The 20,054-nt window shown below is 37.3% G+C and overlaps 2 protein-coding genes, 2 long non-coding RNA genes and 1 pseudogene across 4 annotated transcripts; 3 read left to right on the forward strand and 2 right to left on the reverse strand.

Moving 5' to 3' along the window:
• The first annotated feature begins 1,093 nt into the window (after positions 1 to 1,093).
• LOC110754492 (protein ENHANCED DOWNY MILDEW 2-like) lies at positions 1,094 to 12,204 on the forward strand. Its single transcript, XM_021955566.2, has 19 exons — positions 1,094 to 1,253; positions 1,388 to 1,841; positions 1,921 to 2,017; positions 2,251 to 2,304; positions 2,439 to 2,581; positions 2,705 to 2,801; positions 2,912 to 3,010; positions 4,022 to 4,269; positions 4,379 to 4,480; positions 4,568 to 5,107; positions 5,368 to 5,515; positions 5,614 to 5,715; positions 6,273 to 6,365; positions 7,033 to 7,074; positions 8,612 to 8,722; positions 10,265 to 10,336; positions 10,432 to 10,550; positions 10,697 to 10,760; positions 10,856 to 12,204. Exons 2-19 carry the CDS (start codon positions 1,423 to 1,425, stop codon positions 12,065 to 12,067), a joined length of 3,762 nt encoding a protein of 1,253 aa, XP_021811258.1. The 5' UTR covers positions 1,094 to 1,253; positions 1,388 to 1,422; the 3' UTR covers positions 12,068 to 12,204.
• Positions 12,205 to 12,605: 401 nt separating this feature from the next.
• On the forward strand, positions 12,606 to 14,112 carry LOC110754531 (putative long-chain-alcohol O-fatty-acyltransferase 5). The gene has a single exon (XM_021955601.2). It carries the CDS (start codon positions 12,881 to 12,883, stop codon positions 14,024 to 14,026), a length of 1,146 nt encoding a protein of 381 aa, XP_021811293.2. The 5' UTR covers positions 12,606 to 12,880; the 3' UTR covers positions 14,027 to 14,112.
• A 472-nt stretch (positions 14,113 to 14,584) lies between these two features.
• On the forward strand, positions 14,585 to 16,033 carry LOC110754387 (putative long-chain-alcohol O-fatty-acyltransferase 5 pseudogene; annotated as a pseudogene).
• Positions 16,034 to 16,629: 596 nt separating this feature from the next.
• LOC148294997 (uncharacterized) lies at positions 16,630 to 18,111 on the reverse strand. Its single transcript, XR_015835441.1, has 2 exons — positions 17,018 to 18,111; positions 16,630 to 16,909 (listed from the first exon to the last, which is right to left on the reverse strand). It is a non-coding gene; the product is annotated as an uncharacterized LOC148294997 (long non-coding RNA).
• A 501-nt stretch (positions 18,112 to 18,612) lies between these two features.
• LOC110754328 (uncharacterized) lies at positions 18,613 to 19,966 on the reverse strand. Its single transcript, XR_002526279.2, has 2 exons — positions 19,842 to 19,966; positions 18,613 to 19,002 (listed from the first exon to the last, which is right to left on the reverse strand). It is a non-coding gene; the product is annotated as an uncharacterized LOC110754328 (long non-coding RNA).
• Between the last annotated feature and the right edge of the window lie 88 nt (positions 19,967 to 20,054).

Consider the following 20,054-nt stretch of genomic DNA (forward strand, 5'->3'; position numbering starts at 1 on the left):
CCTAGGTTTAATTTTTCTGTCCTTTAATATCGCTTGTATAAAAAAAAAAATATATAAAAACGTTGCAAATCAATACATGGACATGAATTGGTCAATCTATTATGACAACAGTTGATGAGACATGCTATGGCAATACATGGACATGATTCATGAATGTCATTGAGCTCAACATGGTGATTTGGCTATGGCTAGGGGAGACATACTAATTATAGAGTCTCTTATTTTTATTTAAGTTTTTAGATATTTATTTCTCGCATAAATCTCAAATTTTCTCCATTTCACTGCCAGAAAAAAAAAGAAAAAAGAACTTAATTATAAATATTCAAAATTAGCAATTCTTGAACATAATTTGTTAGTTTGTCAGGGCGTAGTATCTATAGGCATAGAATGGTGAAACATTCAAAATATCAAAAAATATCAAAAAATGCCCTTGGTTACATTAAGAATTGAAATTATTAATTAAATGAGGATAATATGGTAAATTTACACTTTTTCATATTTATGGTAAATTTTGGCTAGAGGATGGTCATTTATGGTTTTCTTTTTGATGTTTTGGCCAATGACAAGTTATTCTCTTATTTTTAATTTTATATTGGGTGTGATGTTGTGGTACTCTTTTTCCTTGACCGGATTTTCCTCCATTTGGGGGTTTTTAAAGGCAAGGTTTTAACGAGGCCACTCTTGTTGCATCACTAAAGTCCAGTTCTTACTTTTGTACCCTGACATTGTTGTTTCAATAAAGTTATCTTTACTTGATCAAAAAAAAAAAAAAAAAAAAAATTTTTTTTTTAAAAAAGGCCTCTCGCAGACGCGGAAGCGAGTGTGGAGAGGCAAGTATGTAATTTAAGTCACACAAACCTATCATGCAATTAAGATTTATCAATTTTTTGTTGTTAAATAAACATGTCTTACAGTTTCATTAAGTATATTATTGGTTAAATAAACGTGTCTTATAGTTTCATTAAAAATTTACATATCGACCACGTGTCATAATAGTTCACGTGTGAAACTAGTGCGTCCCAGTCCCATTATTTAACCTAACTTATGCGACATGTCGTTGGGATATGAGGTACGGAAATCTGATTCATTCCTAATCCCTCACCGAAATATATAATAAGTTCAAATTTCGCAGCAAACAGAGGAAACAAACTAACCCAAAACCCACTTTCTGCATTGGCTTCTGTGAGTCCTATCGACCAAGAGACCAAGCTTTTCGGGGCGGCGAAGTTAGGGTTTTGTGTCAATCTGATCAGGTAGGTAAACATTGTTGAATTCTCGATTTCTTCATGTTCTTGTCTTTTCAGTATGCAATTCATTTCGAAATAGTAAATTTCAATTAGTGATATTCATGGACTGCTTGTGTTATTTTTTTCGATTTTATTTATAGGTGTAGTAAATTAAGGGTGTGAGTTGAAGAAGGTTATGGCACCGTCAGATGACTCAGATGATGAGAGCGAGCATTTGCCAGATTTTGTTACGAATTACCATTTTATAGACGACGAGGATGTACCCGTCTCTTTTCATGTTTTGCCAATTGAATGGAGTGAGGGTAAGAGGCAGGATGGCAAGACTCGGCAGATATCTATGCGTGGCACTGCTGATAATGGGCTGCAGAGAATATATATGCAGGTTATCGCATGGAAGTTTGACCTTTCCAATGTGGATCCTGTTATCTCGGTGCTCTCAAAGGAAAAGCACTGGGTCAGGCTTCAGAAGCCAAGGAAGAGCTTTGAGGACATAATAAGGTCAATCTTGATAACAGTGCAGGGCCTTCATTATGTGAAGAGAAATCCCGAGACATCCAGCAAATCTTTATGGGATCATCTATCTAAAGTTTTCAGGTATCTTTCAAACGTGTAAACATCTCATCTGTTGCTAGTTTTCTTAGCCCAAAGTCTGACAGTTTCACTTTATTTGCAGTTCGTATGAGGTCAGGCCGTCGCAGAATGACCTTGTGGATCACATGCCTCTAGTTAGTGAAGCTATTAAATGGGATGATGCCTTAGCAAAGTCCAAGGTTTTGTCTAGTTCTTTTCTCATCATTGTAACTGTACGGAGTAATTAGCCATTATGGGGATTATAGTAGGATTCAAGCTTTCTATACTTGTTTTTCTTTAACTTGGTTTGATCTCTGTGTTATTTTCACTCTGTTGTTATTTCCTGTTTCCTGTTCTGAGCCTTCTGCATGAATTATAAACTAGCTTTATGTTTATGCACAGTTAATTAAATGACAGATTGTGTTTTGAACAGTATTTAGTCAACTTTCTTAAAGAGAAGCCCATGAAGAGGAAACTATATGATGAGGTCATATTCTCTTGCTTATTTGTTTACTCTTTCATTAGCACACTTTTATCCCTGAGTTCTTTTATTTATTTCTCTAGTTTGGCTTTTAGTTTCATGTTACAGTGTTTGAGCCAGTGAACTCATTGGATTTTCAGGACATTCAAGCTACAGAAAAGCCCGGGTTTATAGTTGATGACCTGGAAGATTATTTGATTGATGTTGAAGACGAGTCCAATGATGATGACAACCTGTTTGATTCTGTTTGTGCTTTTTGTGATAATGGTGGAAATCTTTTGTGGTATGTTCTCGTGTTGTCTAATTTCTATGATAATAGTGATAATAATCTTGGCATTATTTAAAGAACTTAATTTCCTAGAATTAATGGTTTAAATATATGTGTTTATTTTTTTCTCTAATACAGCTGTGAAGGGAGATGCCTAAGGTCCTTTCATGCAACTGAAGAGAGTGGTGAGGAATCTATGTGTGAATCTCTTGGCTTTACCCAGGATGAAGTAGATGTATGCTCTTATTAACCACTTTTGTTGTAAATCCTGTTTCTCTTTTTTTTTGGTTGTCTTTTCGTTATTGCTATTATGATTATTTTTATTTTATGTTTTGAACTTGGTAGGTGATGCAAAATTTCTTCTGCAAGAACTGTGAATATAAGCAGCATCAGTGCTTTGCTTGCGGGAAGCTAGGATCCTCTGATAGATCTTTAGTTGCTGAGGTATGAATTCTTTTCTACCTAGCTGTTAGCATGTTCACTTGATTAGTTTTAGCAAGTGGCACTCTAATATGAAAGATTGTTATAATTTTAAAACTAGGATTTTATAGTTATTCTATTTGTTCGTGTCGAGCTGTTTGGGATCATTTTCTAGTGTTTGGTCTGCTTGCTCGTTGTCTTCTGCTATGCTCTATTGCTCTTTGATTATACTTATATTTTTCTCTCCTTTGTTGTGCTTGTCGTGATGTTGTCTTCCCTATTTCTAGGACCTGGATCTTTTCTTAGTGTGTTTGTAGTGCCCAATTCATCCTTTGTACATTATTTCTGGTTGGCATTCTTTTCCGTTTCTTATATTAATTTATTATTCTTTTTTGACTCATTTTGCTCAGTCTACCTAGAATAACTTTTTCTTTGCCCAGTATTTTCCATATATCCCATAGCTGATTTAGTGAATTTCCATGGCACTGATATGAATTTTAGTACATCTGTTTTAGGCTACACATATATTTCTCTGGTTAATTATTTTTTTTCTTTGAAAAAGAAAGGGATTTGAAGCCATAGGAAAGGTGAGCATTAATTGTCCTTAAATCAACTGAAAGAATGGCCATACAGGATACTAACATAAGACCAGCCTGTTGGGAACTTGTAGAGACCAATTACCATAAATAAAGAAAGTGGTACCCCTTCAACTGGTCATCACAATGCACCTCCATAATATTTTTTAGTTCTTTGATTTCGACCAAAGCCCATTGAGTCAATTACAAATATGAAGTCCCCATCTTAGAAGTAACTGAATAAATATGTTTTTACTAAAGAAATTCATTTTCTTTTGTAAAGCGTTTTGCGATTTTGTTGGTAGCGTTATCTGGATGATTGTGAACTTCTTTTATTTATTATGTATATCAGTGAGAAATTTTCAATATGTTCTTTTCTGCCTTTTCATATCATCTACAGGGTATTACTATTATTCTTCTGTTTGGTTTGCCTTAAAGCATTTCTGTTAATTGCTGTCAGGTGTTCCCCTGTGTTTCTGCAACCTGTGGTCAATTTTACCATCCACATTGTATTGCACAACTCATTTATCAAGACAATGGAGTTACTGTTGAAGAGCTTGAGAAAAACATTTCTAAGGGGGAATCTTTTACGTGCCCAATACATAAATGCTGCGTTTGTAAACAAGGAGAGAGTAAGAAAGATCCTGAGATGTGTTTTGCTGTTTGTAGGCGTTGTCCAAAATCCTACCATAGGAAATGCCTGCCACGGTACTCTTAATTGTATTTTTTTTGTTTACCTTTTAATATGCTGTTTGGAGACCATGGATTGGTCCTTTACTTGTTTCTAGATGGCCAATGATTGAATTGCTTGTACCAGGGAGATTGTATTTGAGAAAAAAGCGGGAGGCGAAGAAGAGGAAGATGAAATAATAAGAGCTTGGGAAGATCTATTACCTAACCGTGTACTAATATATTGCACGTAAGTATTAATTTTTCTGAACTAATTTTGTTCAATCCTTTGTTCGCTTTAATTTTTCTGAATCCTTTTTCTTTTTCTTCGGATTAGGAAACATGAGATAGTTGAAAGAATTGGAACTCCAATAAGGGACCACGTAAAATTTCCTGATGTTAAAGAAAAGAAGACTACCATTGTTAAAAGGAAGACTGGTTTTGACGAGAAAAAGAGAAAATGGACAACAGAATCTTTTCTAGATAGAGAGAAATCTGTGACAAAGAAGAGAAACCTTTCCTCTGAAGAATTCCGTAGGGGGCAAACTGCTCCTACATTGTCTAGGCAGAAGCTGAAGTTACCTTTTCCTGCAAAAGTGGGTGGTAGCAAAACTAGTGAAAAAGTACCATCTCGATTAGATATATCAAGAAAGGTGAAAGTAAATAGTTCATTGAAAAAGGAAATTAAGACTTCCGTGGCTGAGGGAAAGAAGTCCTCATTGGGTGATCAACTATTTGACTACATGAAGGGGTCTGAGCAAGTGAAGTCAGGGAAGCAGGGTAAACCTGATGGTGAGCATAATTCAGCAACCGTTAATCCTGCTTCAAAGAAGTTGAGCAGTGAAGAACCATCTTTAGATGCAGCTTCAGAGAGGAGGTAACTATTTCACTTATTGTGACCAATTCTATATATCTGTTTATCTACTTTTCACCCTTAAAAGAAAAAAAACATTGCCTCTTTCATCTAATGTATATGTGTATTGTACACCTGTAATTTAACCTCTCTCTCTCTCTATACATGAGCACACACACACGCGTGTTTGGTTACTTTACAAGGACTTACCATGGCTGCAGACAATTTTGATTTGAGGTTTCATTCATGTTGTGTAGTTGTCTGATTTATTTCTTGCAATTCAGATTATTGGCTTTAATGAAAGATGCTGCATCTTCAATAACTTTGGAAGACGTTATAAGAAAGCACAAAGTTCCATCTACTCATGCATTTTCGTCGAGATTTGTTGTGGAGAGGAACATTACACTGGGAAAGGTGGAAGGTTCAGTTGAGGTAGTCTAAACTGAGAGAATTTCAACTGTTATTCTGGACTATGAGTTTTTATGATTTCTTTTATCATGCATTTTGTAATTTCGCCCATGAATATTTAGGCTATTCGAACGGCGTTACGGAAACTAGAGGAAGGATGCAGTATTGAAGATTCAGAGGCTGTTTGTGCGCCTGAGATTCTTAACCAGATTTTTAAGTGGAAGGTGGTTTCCTATTTATGTCTCGCTTTCCTACAACGTATCTTAACTTGGGTGTTTAGGCGAAGATTATTTATAGGTTTCCTGCATAAGGCTTGTTGGTATGTGTTCCTTATATGCTAGACTTATGCTTCTCAGCTATATGCGTATTCAGGTTATGCTTGGTTTGTGTCTCGGGTAATGGGGTGTAAACTAGCCAAGTGAAACCAAGTATCACAGTGCTCAAACTTGCCTTGATTGAAATTGGTTGAGCTTTAGGAAAGCTTGATTAACTATGCTCTAAGTTGTGCTTTGAATGTTAATTTCCAGCATGAGGTTGGCTTGTATGTGAGATATGCTGAACTTGAGTTCAACTTAAGTTCGGTCAATGTGGGATGTGAGATAAGCTGAACCTGTTTTTTCTTATCTTTTCTGTTTGAATTTGTTATGCCGTTTTATTCATATGTAATATTTGTTATGCCATTCTATTAAAAAAAATATGTAATATTTGTACTAATGGTTCATTAGAAAACGGTCGTGCTCTCTTGCTGCCCCATTAATATTATTGACTTACTTTGATGCAGAACAAGCTGAAAGTCTATCTTGCACCTTTTTTGCACGGAATGCGCTACACTTCCTTCGGTCGCCATTTCACAAAGGTGGAAAAACTAGAAGAGGTAATCTGGTTGTGTTCGTGTTTTAGCTATTTCAAAGTTACACAGCACTTTTTTGTTATCTATTATTTTGGCTTGCACTACTAAGCTTATTTTGTAAGGTAATATTCTTAAAGGAAACTTGCAGTTATGGACATGTCCATCCCAGTCATGTGATACAATCACTTATGCTCAAGATAATCTTGACATTGAAAAAATTGCATGGTTGTATTTTTGTTTCTCCAGTCAAGGACAATGAGATCACTGCATCGACTTATGGATTTCTTTCTTAATTGTTTTTTTAATGAAAACTTTACTAGTGGACAAAGTCAAGAAGTTGCAAAGTAATGTCCAGTCTAGGACGAGAGGTTCAACTTTTTAGATGAAAAGTACAAAAATCCCATCTTCGAAAATTCTATTATGACATCCCACCGAATCACCCAAAAAGCTCTCTATTCACACAGTGGTGTGGATGTTTGTTTACTCCTGTTTTCACATAAATGTTTGGCGAATTAAATTCTATGGTTGTAATGCTATAGGGTTATTCAATTTTGCCTCTCTTTGACACAGTTTTACCATTTTTTTAATCTGGTCTGCACACCTTCCCTTTATTAAATTTGAGCCGTTGAGCGTGGATTATGAACTCCATGAATTCTTGAAGAATTCTAAAGTAATAATTTGGTATGTGCAGATTGCTGATAGGCTCCGTTGGTACGTAAAGAATGGAGATACGGTAAATTTGAATATGTTTTTCGTTGTGGTTTTAGTACATTGGTGTATGTGAGTGCACTATATGTGTTGTAACAAGAAATATCTTCTGGATGCTGCTTGGAGTTATGCAGTTGATGATACTCTTGTATATGTTCCTGATGCTTAATGATCTGAACTGAACTCTGCTTATCCAAATTATAGTCATGCATGATTTTTTATTTGAATGGTTGGTTATTTGCCTCTGTGTATTCCTTTTTCAGAAGCTTCATAGTACCTGAAGCTGTAGTCACTGTTCACCTATACGCCAACTCAATAGATCATTATAGTATATTTGGCATTTTGAGTTTCTGACTACATGGATTAAAGCATATCCGTTTTTTGTTTGGAAACTACCACTAGGATCTTATCATCTTAGTGATAGCAGAAGTGTCGGTATTTATTCTTGAAAAGGAAAAACTTAAGGAGATGAATATTTGACGCACTCTTCTTTTTTCCTTAGGTGATGTAGGACAATATTGCTTCGATTGCAAATTGATGATAAACCCTAAAAGGGTTTAATTAGAGTAGAGTACATCCCTAATTTTTTTTTTTTTGAATAAAGACGATTGTATTGATAATCAAGAGGACAAGTAGTCCTCGACTAAACAACAAGAGAAAACTCTGTTTGAAAAACAGAAACCAAGAACCGAAATAAGACTCTGAATTTACACCTCTCTAAGAAAGGCAAGGAAAAACCAACAATGGTATGCTCATCTTAGCACAGCTCTCATATCTCTCAATATAATAGGATAGTGATAATCCTTAAACTGATCAGTAACAGATGCCCAAAGAGAAGCCCAATCACAATAAGGAACTTAATAACACTGAAATTACTTAATTTAGGAAACTGAGAAGCACCCTCATTGCCCTGCAAGCTGTGCTGCACTTCTTTGTGAGAGAACACTTTTCTTGGGAAAGAAGGGTTTGGGTAATTTAGTGTATTTATGAGGACTATTCCAGGGTTCGTGTGGAGGAGCTTTGGGAGAAGATCAGATTTTAGTCAATAACATTGGATTCGGAGATGTTTCTTTTCATATATTTTTGTTTCTGCTTGTCAAGTTTCTATTTAGGCTGTCTTTAGATGTATTTTATTTGGTGGATTACTGGTCCATAGGTTTTTTGTACCTGGTTTTGGAATCCATAAATTCTTAAAAAAAGAATCCTGATTATATTATACTTTTATTCTGCAACAGAAAAAGCTATCGTGATAATTTTTGAACTTTGGTTTGACTTGACACAGTTGATTGGGCTATAAATATATTCACCACAGAAGTCATAAGTTAATAGTTTCTTTAAAAATCAATTTTTTGTTCTTCAGTACACATTAAAAGAATAGAAAAGATAAATTCTGTTGTTGTGATTCCATAATAAATGGGATATCAATATTGGATCATGAGCTTAGGTTGTTAGATATGATTGCTAGTGGCTTGGTTATTTTAATATTATATGTACTTTTTCAGTGCTGATTACCACATCAAATTATTGCTGAGTACCTGATTGCTTACGGTCTCAATGAACAGATAGTAGACTTCTGTTGTGGTGCTAATGATTTCAGCATCATAATGAATAAAAAGCTTGAAGAGATGGGGAAGAAATGCTTTTACAAAAACTATGACTTCATTCAACCGAAGGTAATCATCATCAATATGAGTCCTAAATATTGGTCAATTCACATACATCAATGTTATCCTTAAAAAAAGACATACATCATGTTATCAATGATATACGTGTACATGATTGCATTGGTCACCAGTGTTCAACACAGTTGGAACATGGGATATGATGTATGGTAGAAACTAGAATGGTGTTTGCAGTATCAGAAGTTACCAACTGTTTATAAGGGTCCGAACCACTTGATAGAAATATGTACGCTCTTTATAGTTTATCCCGGAAGTTGCAGTTGTGTGCTTTCAGAGTCAGAATGAGTGAGGGAGAATGATAGCATACATTTAGTGGCGCTGTGTGATGACAGGACATGCTTCAGATATTATGCAATAAAAAATGATAGGAAATACTGTTCTTTATCAGATCTGTTTTCATCCATTAAATGATAAAACTTCTGAGGGCTAGGGATGTGTGACAAAATATGTGCCTTTACTTATTGCAAATGGTCGGGACCCTAATTTTAATGGTTTTTAAGGGTCCGTATATATTTTTGTCTTAGAGAGTCTCAATGTTCGTTTAGTTTCACTGTGAATGCCTACCGTATTTCAGACTTTGGGTTTATATATGTACTGAAAAAGTATTTTACCCTAATTTTAATGGCTACCGTATATATGTACGGCAAGACTTTGGGTTTATATATGTAAACCCAAAGTATTTCACCCTAATTTTAATGGCTACCGTATATATGTACTTTTTCAGTGTTGATTGCTAAAGTCTTCTACTATGTGAAATTCTTTATGAGTCTTTTGGAGTTCGATTTGAAGCTTATAAATAATTCCATTACTTGTAAGATTTTGATGAGTAAAATATGAAAAGTTGTAAATGGGTTGCTGTCTTAGTATCTCTGTCTATGTTTTCTCCCATTTCTTCTCCTGTTAATTTTTCCAGTTCTCAAATTTTCTACAATTATGAAACCCAAAATTTGTTTGTTCTTTCCTTAAAGTTATTATAATTTCTAAATTTTTTGCCATTTATAGGCCCAGATTGCAAAATTGTTCAGAAGAATCACGTACTGGGATGTGGTTATATATTTTAAGACAATTTATTATCAAAAGAAGTGTTTTTGGGCTCTGATATTGGGATAACTTTTTGTCATACTTTTCAAATAATGTGTAAAAGGACCTACTGAAATAGGTAATGCTGTAAAGATTTCCAAATTAAATTGGCCAGTTATAGCCTATGGTAGATAGGCAAGTACAAAAAATCCTGAACTTCCACTGTGAATGCCTACCGTATTTCAGACTTTGGGTTTATGAGGTTTGTAATTATAGTGAAATGCAAATTGTACAATCAGCACTTGGAGTTTATTCCTGGTTCTTGATTCTCTTCATCCTCATTTTTTGCTTCAAAAAGTTACTGTGATTAATTTTGTTTCTTATGATTGTTTTCATATGTCACACCCTATGTTGGGTAGTAGGCTGTTGTGTGTCTGCATTTTGGTAATTTACAGGTTTATGAAACAGAAAAACTGGGAAACTGATCGTTTTATGTGGATTTTCATTTGGCAGAACGATTTCAATTTTGAGAAGAGAGATTGGATGACTGTTCAACCAAAGGAGTTACCGTCAGGGTCACACTTGGTAGGAATTGGGGCCTGTTATTTGTTCAAGATGTTTGAGTTCGTGAAGCCTTTATGTTAATTGTTTCACTCTCCCTAACTTTGCTTCTTGAGCAGATCATGGGGTTGAACCCTCCTTTCGGAGTTAAAGCATCTCTGGCGAACAAGTTTATTGACAAGGCTCTCGAGTTCAATCCAAAGATTCTTATTCTTATTGTTCCACCAGAAACTCAAAGGTAGCTGCTTTCCATTCTCTCTCTCTCTCTCTCACACACACACACACACACACACACACACACACAGAAATGCATCAGCATGGGCTTGCCTTTGAGTTGGACTTAAATCTGTATATAGTTTCTCTTACATTTGGGTCTGTTATTAGGTTAAATGAAAAGAATTCACCTTATGACCTGATTTGGAAAGATGAGCGGTGTCTGTCAGGAAAGGTAAAGTGAGTTGTGTTTGTCCTTGTGGCTGAATCTTAATTGTGTGAATCAAAATTTTTGAATGTGAGTTTAATGGTTGCTTGTCCTCCTTTCAGTCATTCTATCTCCCTGGATCTGTTGATGGGAATGACAGACAATTGGAGCAATGGAATGTGAGGCCACCACCCCTGTATCTTTGGAGTCGTCCTGATTGGTCTGCTGAGAACAAGGCTATAGCTGAAGCGCATGGTCACAACTCTGCATCACAAGGGTTTATGGAAGAAGATCATTCCAACTGCCTAATCCCTGATCATTCAGTAGTTAATGATGAGCATTATGGTCAAACACTTGTGCAGATGGATGATGATCCCATAAAGACTGATAGTCCCAAGGATGTTGCAGGAGGGTCAGTTGCGACGCAGGGATTAGAGGGCTCCTGTAAGATCAGTGTTGACAGAGATGGCCATGTGAGTCCTCGTCATGGGAAGAACCACATTGAAGAGAAACTGCAGTGTGGTGGCAGAGAAGAGCATCAAAGTGGTATGCTTGGGAAATCTTCAAGAAAAAAACTAGATGGTGTAAAGGTTTCTTGTAGTGAGATACGAAAGGAAATGCTGCCACACACTGAGCCTGCTGAAAAAGGAAATCAGCATTCTGAGCCCAGCAATTCTGGTTCAAATATGGAGATAGAAACTACTGATGGTGGGACCCACACCAACGTTGCTGATGATACAGGCAGAAGCTTCGCCATGAACAGTGATGAGGCTTACTCCATTCTGCCTCATAGATGGAGCACTGCTGCCAATCCTGGTTCTGGTTATAGGGTTACAAACTTGGAGCAACCGTTTGTGGGGCATATGAGGGAAAGGTCAGATCGCCTTGGTTATGGACCATATTTGAATCAGGTAGAAGACCCATTTAGGAGGGAGTCTGACATACGCTCGCAGGTTCGCCTTTATGGTCAGCCAGATTTGGATCCTTTAAGAAGTAGTTATCTAGTGGTTCAGAATCCTGTAAGTGGCCAGATTGGATCGTATCCCTCTACTTATGGCCATTCTCATTTTGGTTCAGCAGCTGGGTCATCTTACAGAAGTAATACATCAGCTATGCAGCGGTATGCGCCTCGGTTGGATGAATTGAACCACTTGAGGATGGGTGCCGTAGGACCTGAGCCTAGTTTAGGATATGACCCACACGTGTTCAGTAGCAACGTCCCTTTTGATCCTAGGGCACCCCGACCCGGTCAGCATGGTGGCCCCATGGGGTTTGCTCCTGGTCCTCACCAAACCTATTCAAGCCAAAATTCAGCAGGTTGGCTGAACGAGTAAAGTATGTTCCATGTGATCTGTAGGTTTTGGCTTCTGTACATAGATTAGCATATGCTTATGAAGATGTATTGCAACCTTTTACTTCATTTCACTGTACTATTTTAGTTGCTTCTTGAAGTGAAACTTTTTTGACTTTCTATTGCTTTGTCCTCCCATGTTTGGCATCCCGTTTTAATTTCAGATCTTAATATTTGGGCTCCTGTGGTCATGCCGTGTTACTTTTATTTGAAAATGCCAAGATGATCACAATCCCGAAGGTTGTGTTTGGATGAGGCATTTTGAAGGTGGTTTTTTGCTTATTGCTCAGAAATGAAGACGATTTTCTTAAATCCTTCGGTTTGGTATAACTTGTTCATAATAAATAATGAGTTAAATAATTAAGATGATAAATAACAATAGTATACAGCGGATTACATCGTTTGGTTAAATCAAATATTTCAATTTCACTATGCGATAAATTTTACAAGCAATTTTTGCTAGAAAGTTGATCCCTTGTAGGTATACACATTCTTTGCAATCCTTATTACTTCTCTGAGTTTTAACTGTCAACTGTAATTATTAAAGTTACCACCAACAAAAGTAATTGATCAGAATAGTAAAACAGTGTTATTCCTATTGCACACAAGTGTTTCTTCACATAAAGGGCCAATGCCAGTGCAATTAAGGCCCAATTAACAAAGTTCGACATTTTCCGATGCAAAACGAAACCATAAAAACAAGGTTAAACATTTAAACGAAGGCAGTCTAAAGTTTGGTGTATTTTGAGAGAAGCTGAGGGAGAGAGAATACAAAACAAGAGGAAGGAATCAAGAAATGGATGGTGAAATCAACAACTTCATCAAGGTATGGATCCTGACCAACACCTCTCTATGTTATTGTTACTACATAGCAGCCAAAATCCCAAAGGGCATCATCAGGTTCATCTCTCTCCTCCCCATCTTCTACATCTTCATCATCCTCCCCTTGAATCTCCACTCATTCCATCTCGGTGGGCCCACAACTTTCTTTCTGGTTTGGCTTGGCATCTTCAAGCTCCTCCTCTTCTCCTTTAACCTTGGCCCTTTATCCCCAACCCCACCAACACTTGTTCAATTCATCTCCATAGCTTGCCTTCCCATCAAAATCAAACAAAACCCACCTCAAAAATCACCCCAAAACACAGATCTAAACCCTCTAACCCCTCAAAATAACACGAACCCATCTCACCAAACCACCCCAAAACCCAAGAAATCTGTGAACCCAATTGATCAAACCCTCACAAATGTGCCCAATAAGTCAATTTTGCTGGCCATAAAAGTCTTGCTTTTGGCTTTGGTCATTAGGACATATGAATATAGACCACGTTTACACCCATACATAATCTTGGCTCTGTACTGCTGCCACATGTACCTTGGCATAGAACTTTTGCTGGCCTTGAGCGCTGTCCCAGCTCGAGCCATACTCGGTTTTGAGCTCGAGCCGCAGTTCACCGAGCCCTACCTTTCCACTTCGCTTCAAGACTTTTGGGGCCGCAGGTGGAACCTCATGGTCACCAACATCCTACGCCCCGTCGCCTACGACCCCGTACGCCGTATATCTATGCGTATACTTGGGCCTCGGTGGGCCCGGTTCTTGGCCGTGATGTCCACTTTTGCGGTCTCAGGTTTAATGCACGAGGCGATATACTATTATCTCACACGTGTGCCTCCCACGTGGGAAGTGACGTGGTTCTTCATCCTACATGGCGTTTGCGTGGCAGTTGAGGTAGAGGTGAAGAAGGCGGCGACTGACAGGTGGCGGTTGCACCCGGTGGTTTCGATGCCGTTGACGATAGTGTTTTTGGCTGTGACAGGCAATTGGCTGTTCTTTCCTCAGCTGCTGAGAAATGGTGTGGATTTGAAGGCTATAAATGAGTATGGGATTATGGTAGATTTTGTCAAGGCTCATCTGCCCTTTGCACATTATTGGTGCAAAAGATGATAGTTGATTGATACACACTTAATGTGTAGGTGCTCAATTTTTATGCCAAAAAGGATCCATTGCTCAATTTTATTTGTTTCCTTTTATTTGTGACATAACTATTACATTAACACAAAATTAGTTAACAATAAAAAAAAATTATATAGATCATTCGCATGTGCATCAACAAATTTCATATTCAAAATACACATCCCAAGGTTTTAAAATAATATTCCTCGCACAAATGAAAGGAATAAATGTTATAAAATCATCCGCCCACAATTTTATACTACGCAATTTGTATATATATATATATAAATTAAAAAAATTGTACTATGCAATGACAAAGGTGCATTTTTGCTCACCACTTTAACCATAGTTGTACCCTCACCATCATCCTCAATGCTTGACACGTGTCCATAAATATAACCATAGTTAACTTTTGCTTTGTATTTATGAAATTATGATTACATCTATGGATACGTGTCAAGCATTGAGGATGATGGTGAGGGTACACCTATAGTTAAAGTGGTGAGCAAAAATACTCCCAATGACAAATGGTTCAACCAAGACGGCTTTGAATAAATTATTCAAATGATTTAAACACTACTCATGCCTTGTAGGGTCCAAACTAAATATTGACTAAGAACAAAACTTGGCCCAATCCTTAGCGAGGGTTTGGCTTGGTTGGTATTTCACCTGCTTAGCCGAAAAAAGCAAGACAGGAACAAGAAAAATGAAATAAACCATGAGCTTATTAACAATTTTGGGACACAGATTGTCTAGGCTCATGATAAGATAAGCCAATAGATAGGTTGAGGCTGGGACCAAATCACACAAGTTAAAGAGCATCAAACGATCATGGGGATGGAGGATGAAATCAAGAGATTAATCAAGGTATTCCTCTCCATCTTGGCCTCTCTTTGCTACACCTATTTCATAGCTTCTAAGATTCCCAAAGGCAAACTCAGGTTCTTCTCTCTCCTCCCCATCTTCTGCCTCTTCACCATCCTCCCTCTCTCTCTCTCCACTGCCCTCCCTGCTGGAGTTATTGCCTTGTTCATCACCTGGCTTGGTAGCTTCAAGCTCCTCCTGTTCTCCTTTGGTCTGGGCCCACTTTCATCTGGCCCACCACTAAACTCCCTCCTCCTCTTCATCTTCACCACTTGTCTCCCAATCAAGGCAAAGCAAGATGGACAACACCACCACCAAATTGCTCCAAACCACAAGACACCTCAAAACCCTAAATTGCCTCTCAATTTGCCAACCAAAGTCTTGCTTTTTGGCATATTGGTTGCTCTAACTGACTTCACAAAATATGTGCACCCCAACATTTTATTAGCCCAGTATTGCTGCATGTTGTATCTTTTTGTGGACATAATAGTAGGCTTGAGCAATGCTACCATGCGAGCCCTTCTTGGCATGCAACTCGAATCACCGTCCAATGAGCCTTACCTTTCAACTTCGCTACAAGATTTCTGGGGCCGGAGGTGGAACCTCATGGTAACAAATACACTGCGTCACACCGTACATAAGCCCATGCGGTCGGCTATGGAGACCTTCTTGGGGCCTAAGTGGGCCCCGCTGCCGGCCGTCTTGGCAGCCTTTTTAGTATCCGGTCTGATGCACGAGCTCATATTTTTCTTCATGACACGTGTGCCTCCCACGTGGGAAGTGACGTGGTATTTTGTTCTCCATGGGATGTGTTTGGTGGTGGAGTTTGGTGTGAAGAGAGCGTTAAGTGGTGGAAGGTGGCAGCTGCATTGGATTGTGTCAACGCCATTGACCATCGTGTTTGTGGTGGTGACCGCGACTTGGCTGTTCTTTCCACCGTTAGTGAGGAACGGCGTGGACGCAAGAGCTATTGAAGAGTGCAAGGAATTGGTAGAATTTATGAAGGAAAAGTTAAAATGGGATGGTCTGCACAAAATTTAAGCGCTCTTGTTGCTTTAATTGTTTGTACTCATGTGTTTAAAATTGTTTATTTTGAGGCTAAACTGGTGATTAGCTCCCGGAATTTGTACTTAACTTTCAATTGATTTCATATCCTTTTTTTTAGAAAATTAAGGATATGAACTTTTTTTCTTCGCCAATTTCCATCTGTCGTATAAATCCTCAACATTTCAATAATCCTATTTTAGAAAATTAATGAATATTGCAATATGAATTGTATACAACACTACCAAAAATATCAACAGTTGTTACTTTTTTTTATTGGTGACTGACTATTGGCATGTTTAGTCACTTTTTTGGTGAGTAAAAGCTTCAGTCACAGTACAGTTACAAATTTGGACATTGTTACACATGAAGCGGTGACGATAGCCCATTGTCACCATTCTAATAACATTCGTGACAAGCATTTCATTGACTTTCAAAAGCATCTAAAGTACAATGGGGCACACCATATAGCCAATTAACTTCAATGTATACATATATTTTATTAAGTATTTGATTTATTGGTATATTTCTTACTTTTCATATATTTTATTAAGTATTAAGTATGAAATTTATATTTGTGTATTAAATTTATTGAAAATAATTACATTTTCTATTGGTATGTTTCTTGCTTTTCATTTTCCAATGATTAATAAAATATGCAGCCATAAAGATATTGATGTCCGGACTTGATTGCAATTTCATTAGAATTCCAAAAACAATTCAATAAAGATATTGACTTTCATTGCAATTTCCTCTACAGTAAACATTTCAATAAACATATTGGCTTTGATTTCATCTTCATTACATTTTACAAATATTCAATAAATATATACGGCTATGATCCTTTGAATCTCCACCACCTCAATGACCTCTATTTCCGAATTTGGTTTGTTTAACCCATGTTGTCCGCATCCAAATAAGCAATATTGCCACATCCAACAAGCAATACCAGTGCCAAATCAGAGCCTAGCACACGGAAAATAACCTCATCAGATCACCACTGAAACTAAGTCCAGTACTTGACTAGAGTGATGAACTATCAACAAATCTGCAGTAACAAAACTACTTTCATACCCATAAGAAGAGAACTTCTGCACATTACATATGTTGATGAAAATGTTGATGGGGGGAACTGCTTCAGTTGGTCAGGGGCCCTGATTCGGGCCTGGGCCAGAGGCACCCCATGTTATCCGGTTGAATCGCTCTCCCTGAACGACCTCCGCACTTCGAGCAGCTAGACTGTTAGAAGAGGGGTGGCTGGTGCGATACCAGTCAAACACTCTCTGATGGTTAAGTTAATAGCTGGTTTGAAATGGAGAATGAATGTAGAGTTTCTGGGTGAGAATAGTTATTACCTTTATCATAATGTAGGTGAAGAGTATTTATAGAGGGAGAAGGAGATATGATTCAATCTAGCCAGGAAAGATCAGATCTCTTTAAATCTTGGGAGAAAGAAGATCTTCAGCCATTCTGCATGCTGGGATCAGAGAGTGGTTATGGCCATCAGTCACTGTGCTAATTATCAGGGATCTAGCAACAAGACAACACTTGACTTGGATATGAAGCGCATTAAATTAATGCCCTTTCTTAGCCATCATGCTGGTATTAGGTTCTTGAAATGACAGTCTGACAAGGGCCAAGGTCGGGTCGGTATACTAGTACTTCTGCCTTTCTATTCTCGTGACATCTTGATGGAGATATTTCAGCTAGCATTGCGTGATATGGCAGCTAGCACAGAACCGGCCTATACAACACCGACCAATATCGCTCTTCCTGCAGCTGAACCAGTCGGCGTTGCCCTTCTGGCAGCTGAACCAGTCAATGTCAAGAGAGGGGGAGGTTTTGGCAGAGTAAGGGCGAGCGAGGGGGAGGTCTTGGCGGAGTAGGTGACTGTGTGGGTGTTGGGCTTGGGCTTGGGAGAAGAGAGACAAAGAGAGGTGGGGTGTCTTGAGAAGTTTTGTGGTGAGAGGGTGGTTGCTGGGTGGGTGATGTTGGGTAGTGGCTTGTTGGGTGAGGTTGGAGTGGTGAGGGTAAGGGTAGCTTTAGGTTGGGTGATAGTTGTGGTTTGATAGTGAAGTTAGGAAGGGGGAGGGGACGGGAGAGAAAGGGAGAAGAAGAGAGTTTTTAATTTTTAATTTTTATAAATTAATTTTTTTCATTTTGTATTGTTTATTTTTAAAAGGACTGAATTTTTTAATAATTCGACCGAATTGCCTTTCCACAAGTAATGGAGCAGACATGAGAAATTGTCCTTGAATTGCTTCAAATAAAAACCACAGAGACAAAATTGACCAAATTGAAAAGACAAAAACCGAAGTGGTAAAAATGGCAAACTACAAGGGCCAGAAGTGACTTTTTGCCTTGTTTTTAACATGTTTGTTAGTTTTTCTCTTGAAATTGGTACTTTAGATGTCATTTTGATGTCTTTAATTGTACTGTTGAAGTTTATCTTTAATAAAAAAAAAAAGTCATAGAAATTGATTCTAATCACACATAGACCCGTTAGCGATGTATGAAACGGATTCTAGCCAAGTCATAGACACCGGTTCTAATGAAGTGGATCTCAAGATCCACTTTATTAGAACCATGAAATTTTCCTTTTTGCCCTCTCTAAGGTTTTTATTGATGACACAAATTAGAAAAGGAAATTGCGAGGATAGATTTCAAAAGAAATCAGCACACAAACAACTTAAACTTCAATTGCTAGACATTTTGACACTATGATCATTATGTAGAGTACATAGATAAACCTTAATTAAAACCAGGCTTATGATTGAGAGTTCATTATGTAGAGTACTCAACCAAATGACCTTTTTATTGACATACAAAAATATAGTAGTACTCCGACGACCACAGATTATCAAATTCTTTGTTTCAGTCTCAGCAGTTCCAGGTCCTGGTTTTTCATTGAGGCCATGGTCTCGACCAAGTCCATTCCCTCCTCAACTGTAGGGGTCATGCTCATGTTAGAGAAGTACCTTTTCTTCCATGGTTGTAGCCGCTGCGTCCATAGGTACATTGCCCTCCATGTCCGACTTTCTCGTACACACCTTTCCACACTATATATATAAAGCAAAAGGAAGAAAATGGTAAAACATTCAAAATATCAAAAAATGCTCTTGGTTAATGCAAACATTAAGAATTGAAATTATTAATTAAATAAGGATAATATGGTAAATTCACACTTTTTCATATTAAAAAAATTAAAATTAAAAGAAAAATAAGATATGCATCCTATTTTTATGGAACACAACTACCCATTATTTTTTTAATTCTAAAATAAATTTAAAATTTTTATAAAAAAAAGCCTCTTGCAAGCGCGAAAATGCGTGCAGATAAGCTAGTTATTCATAAAGAAAGAATTGAAAAAAAGAAGAAGAAGAAGTCAGATGTCACTTAACAGAACCTTATTGATCAGTTTGCATTCTGTAAGGAGCAAAGCATACAATATTCAAAATTACTAAACATCCACATGTCCCTAATCATAAGAAGTTCTCTTCTGACCATGAAATTTCTTATGTACATCTTTTATTATGTGAGAGGTCACTTAAATAAGGTTATTTGAACATATATATAGACACACATATATAATATATTCGTATAAAAAATAGACATATATATATAGTCCTCTATTTAGGGATCTCTCAAATAATTTTATTTGAGGGACATCTTTTAAGGAATACAATGCGGAGTAAGCCCTACAATAGTGTCCCTCAATAAAAACTCTCTCTCTATATATATAATGTATTCCAGATTCGTAGTTTGGCCTAAAAAAGGATGTTCCAAGTTCATAGCATGTTAATTATTGTGCAGATTGGAATGCGCCTAATTAAATTCACGAACCGGTGGAAAAAAGAGACAAATATATATGTTTAAGTTAAGAAAGAGAAAAACTCACGATTATTATGCACCCGGCGAAGCCGAGGAAAAGGACGACAGCAGCAAACACAGCGCCAACAATATAAAGGCGAAGAAAACGTGTGTCCATCATATTTTTCTTAACACAAGGTGAAGATAATGTGTCTTGCCTCTCCCTATTTATAGACCCTTTAAAAGCATTATATTTTCTTAACAACACAAGAAGACGAAAGGTCTTCGAGGATACCGTGTC

Source organism: Prunus avium, chromosome 4 (assembly GCF_965620075.1).
Source record: "Prunus avium chromosome 4, drPruAviu1.hap1.1, whole genome shotgun sequence".
Taxonomy (NCBI): Eukaryota; Viridiplantae; Streptophyta; class Magnoliopsida; order Rosales; family Rosaceae; genus Prunus; species Prunus avium.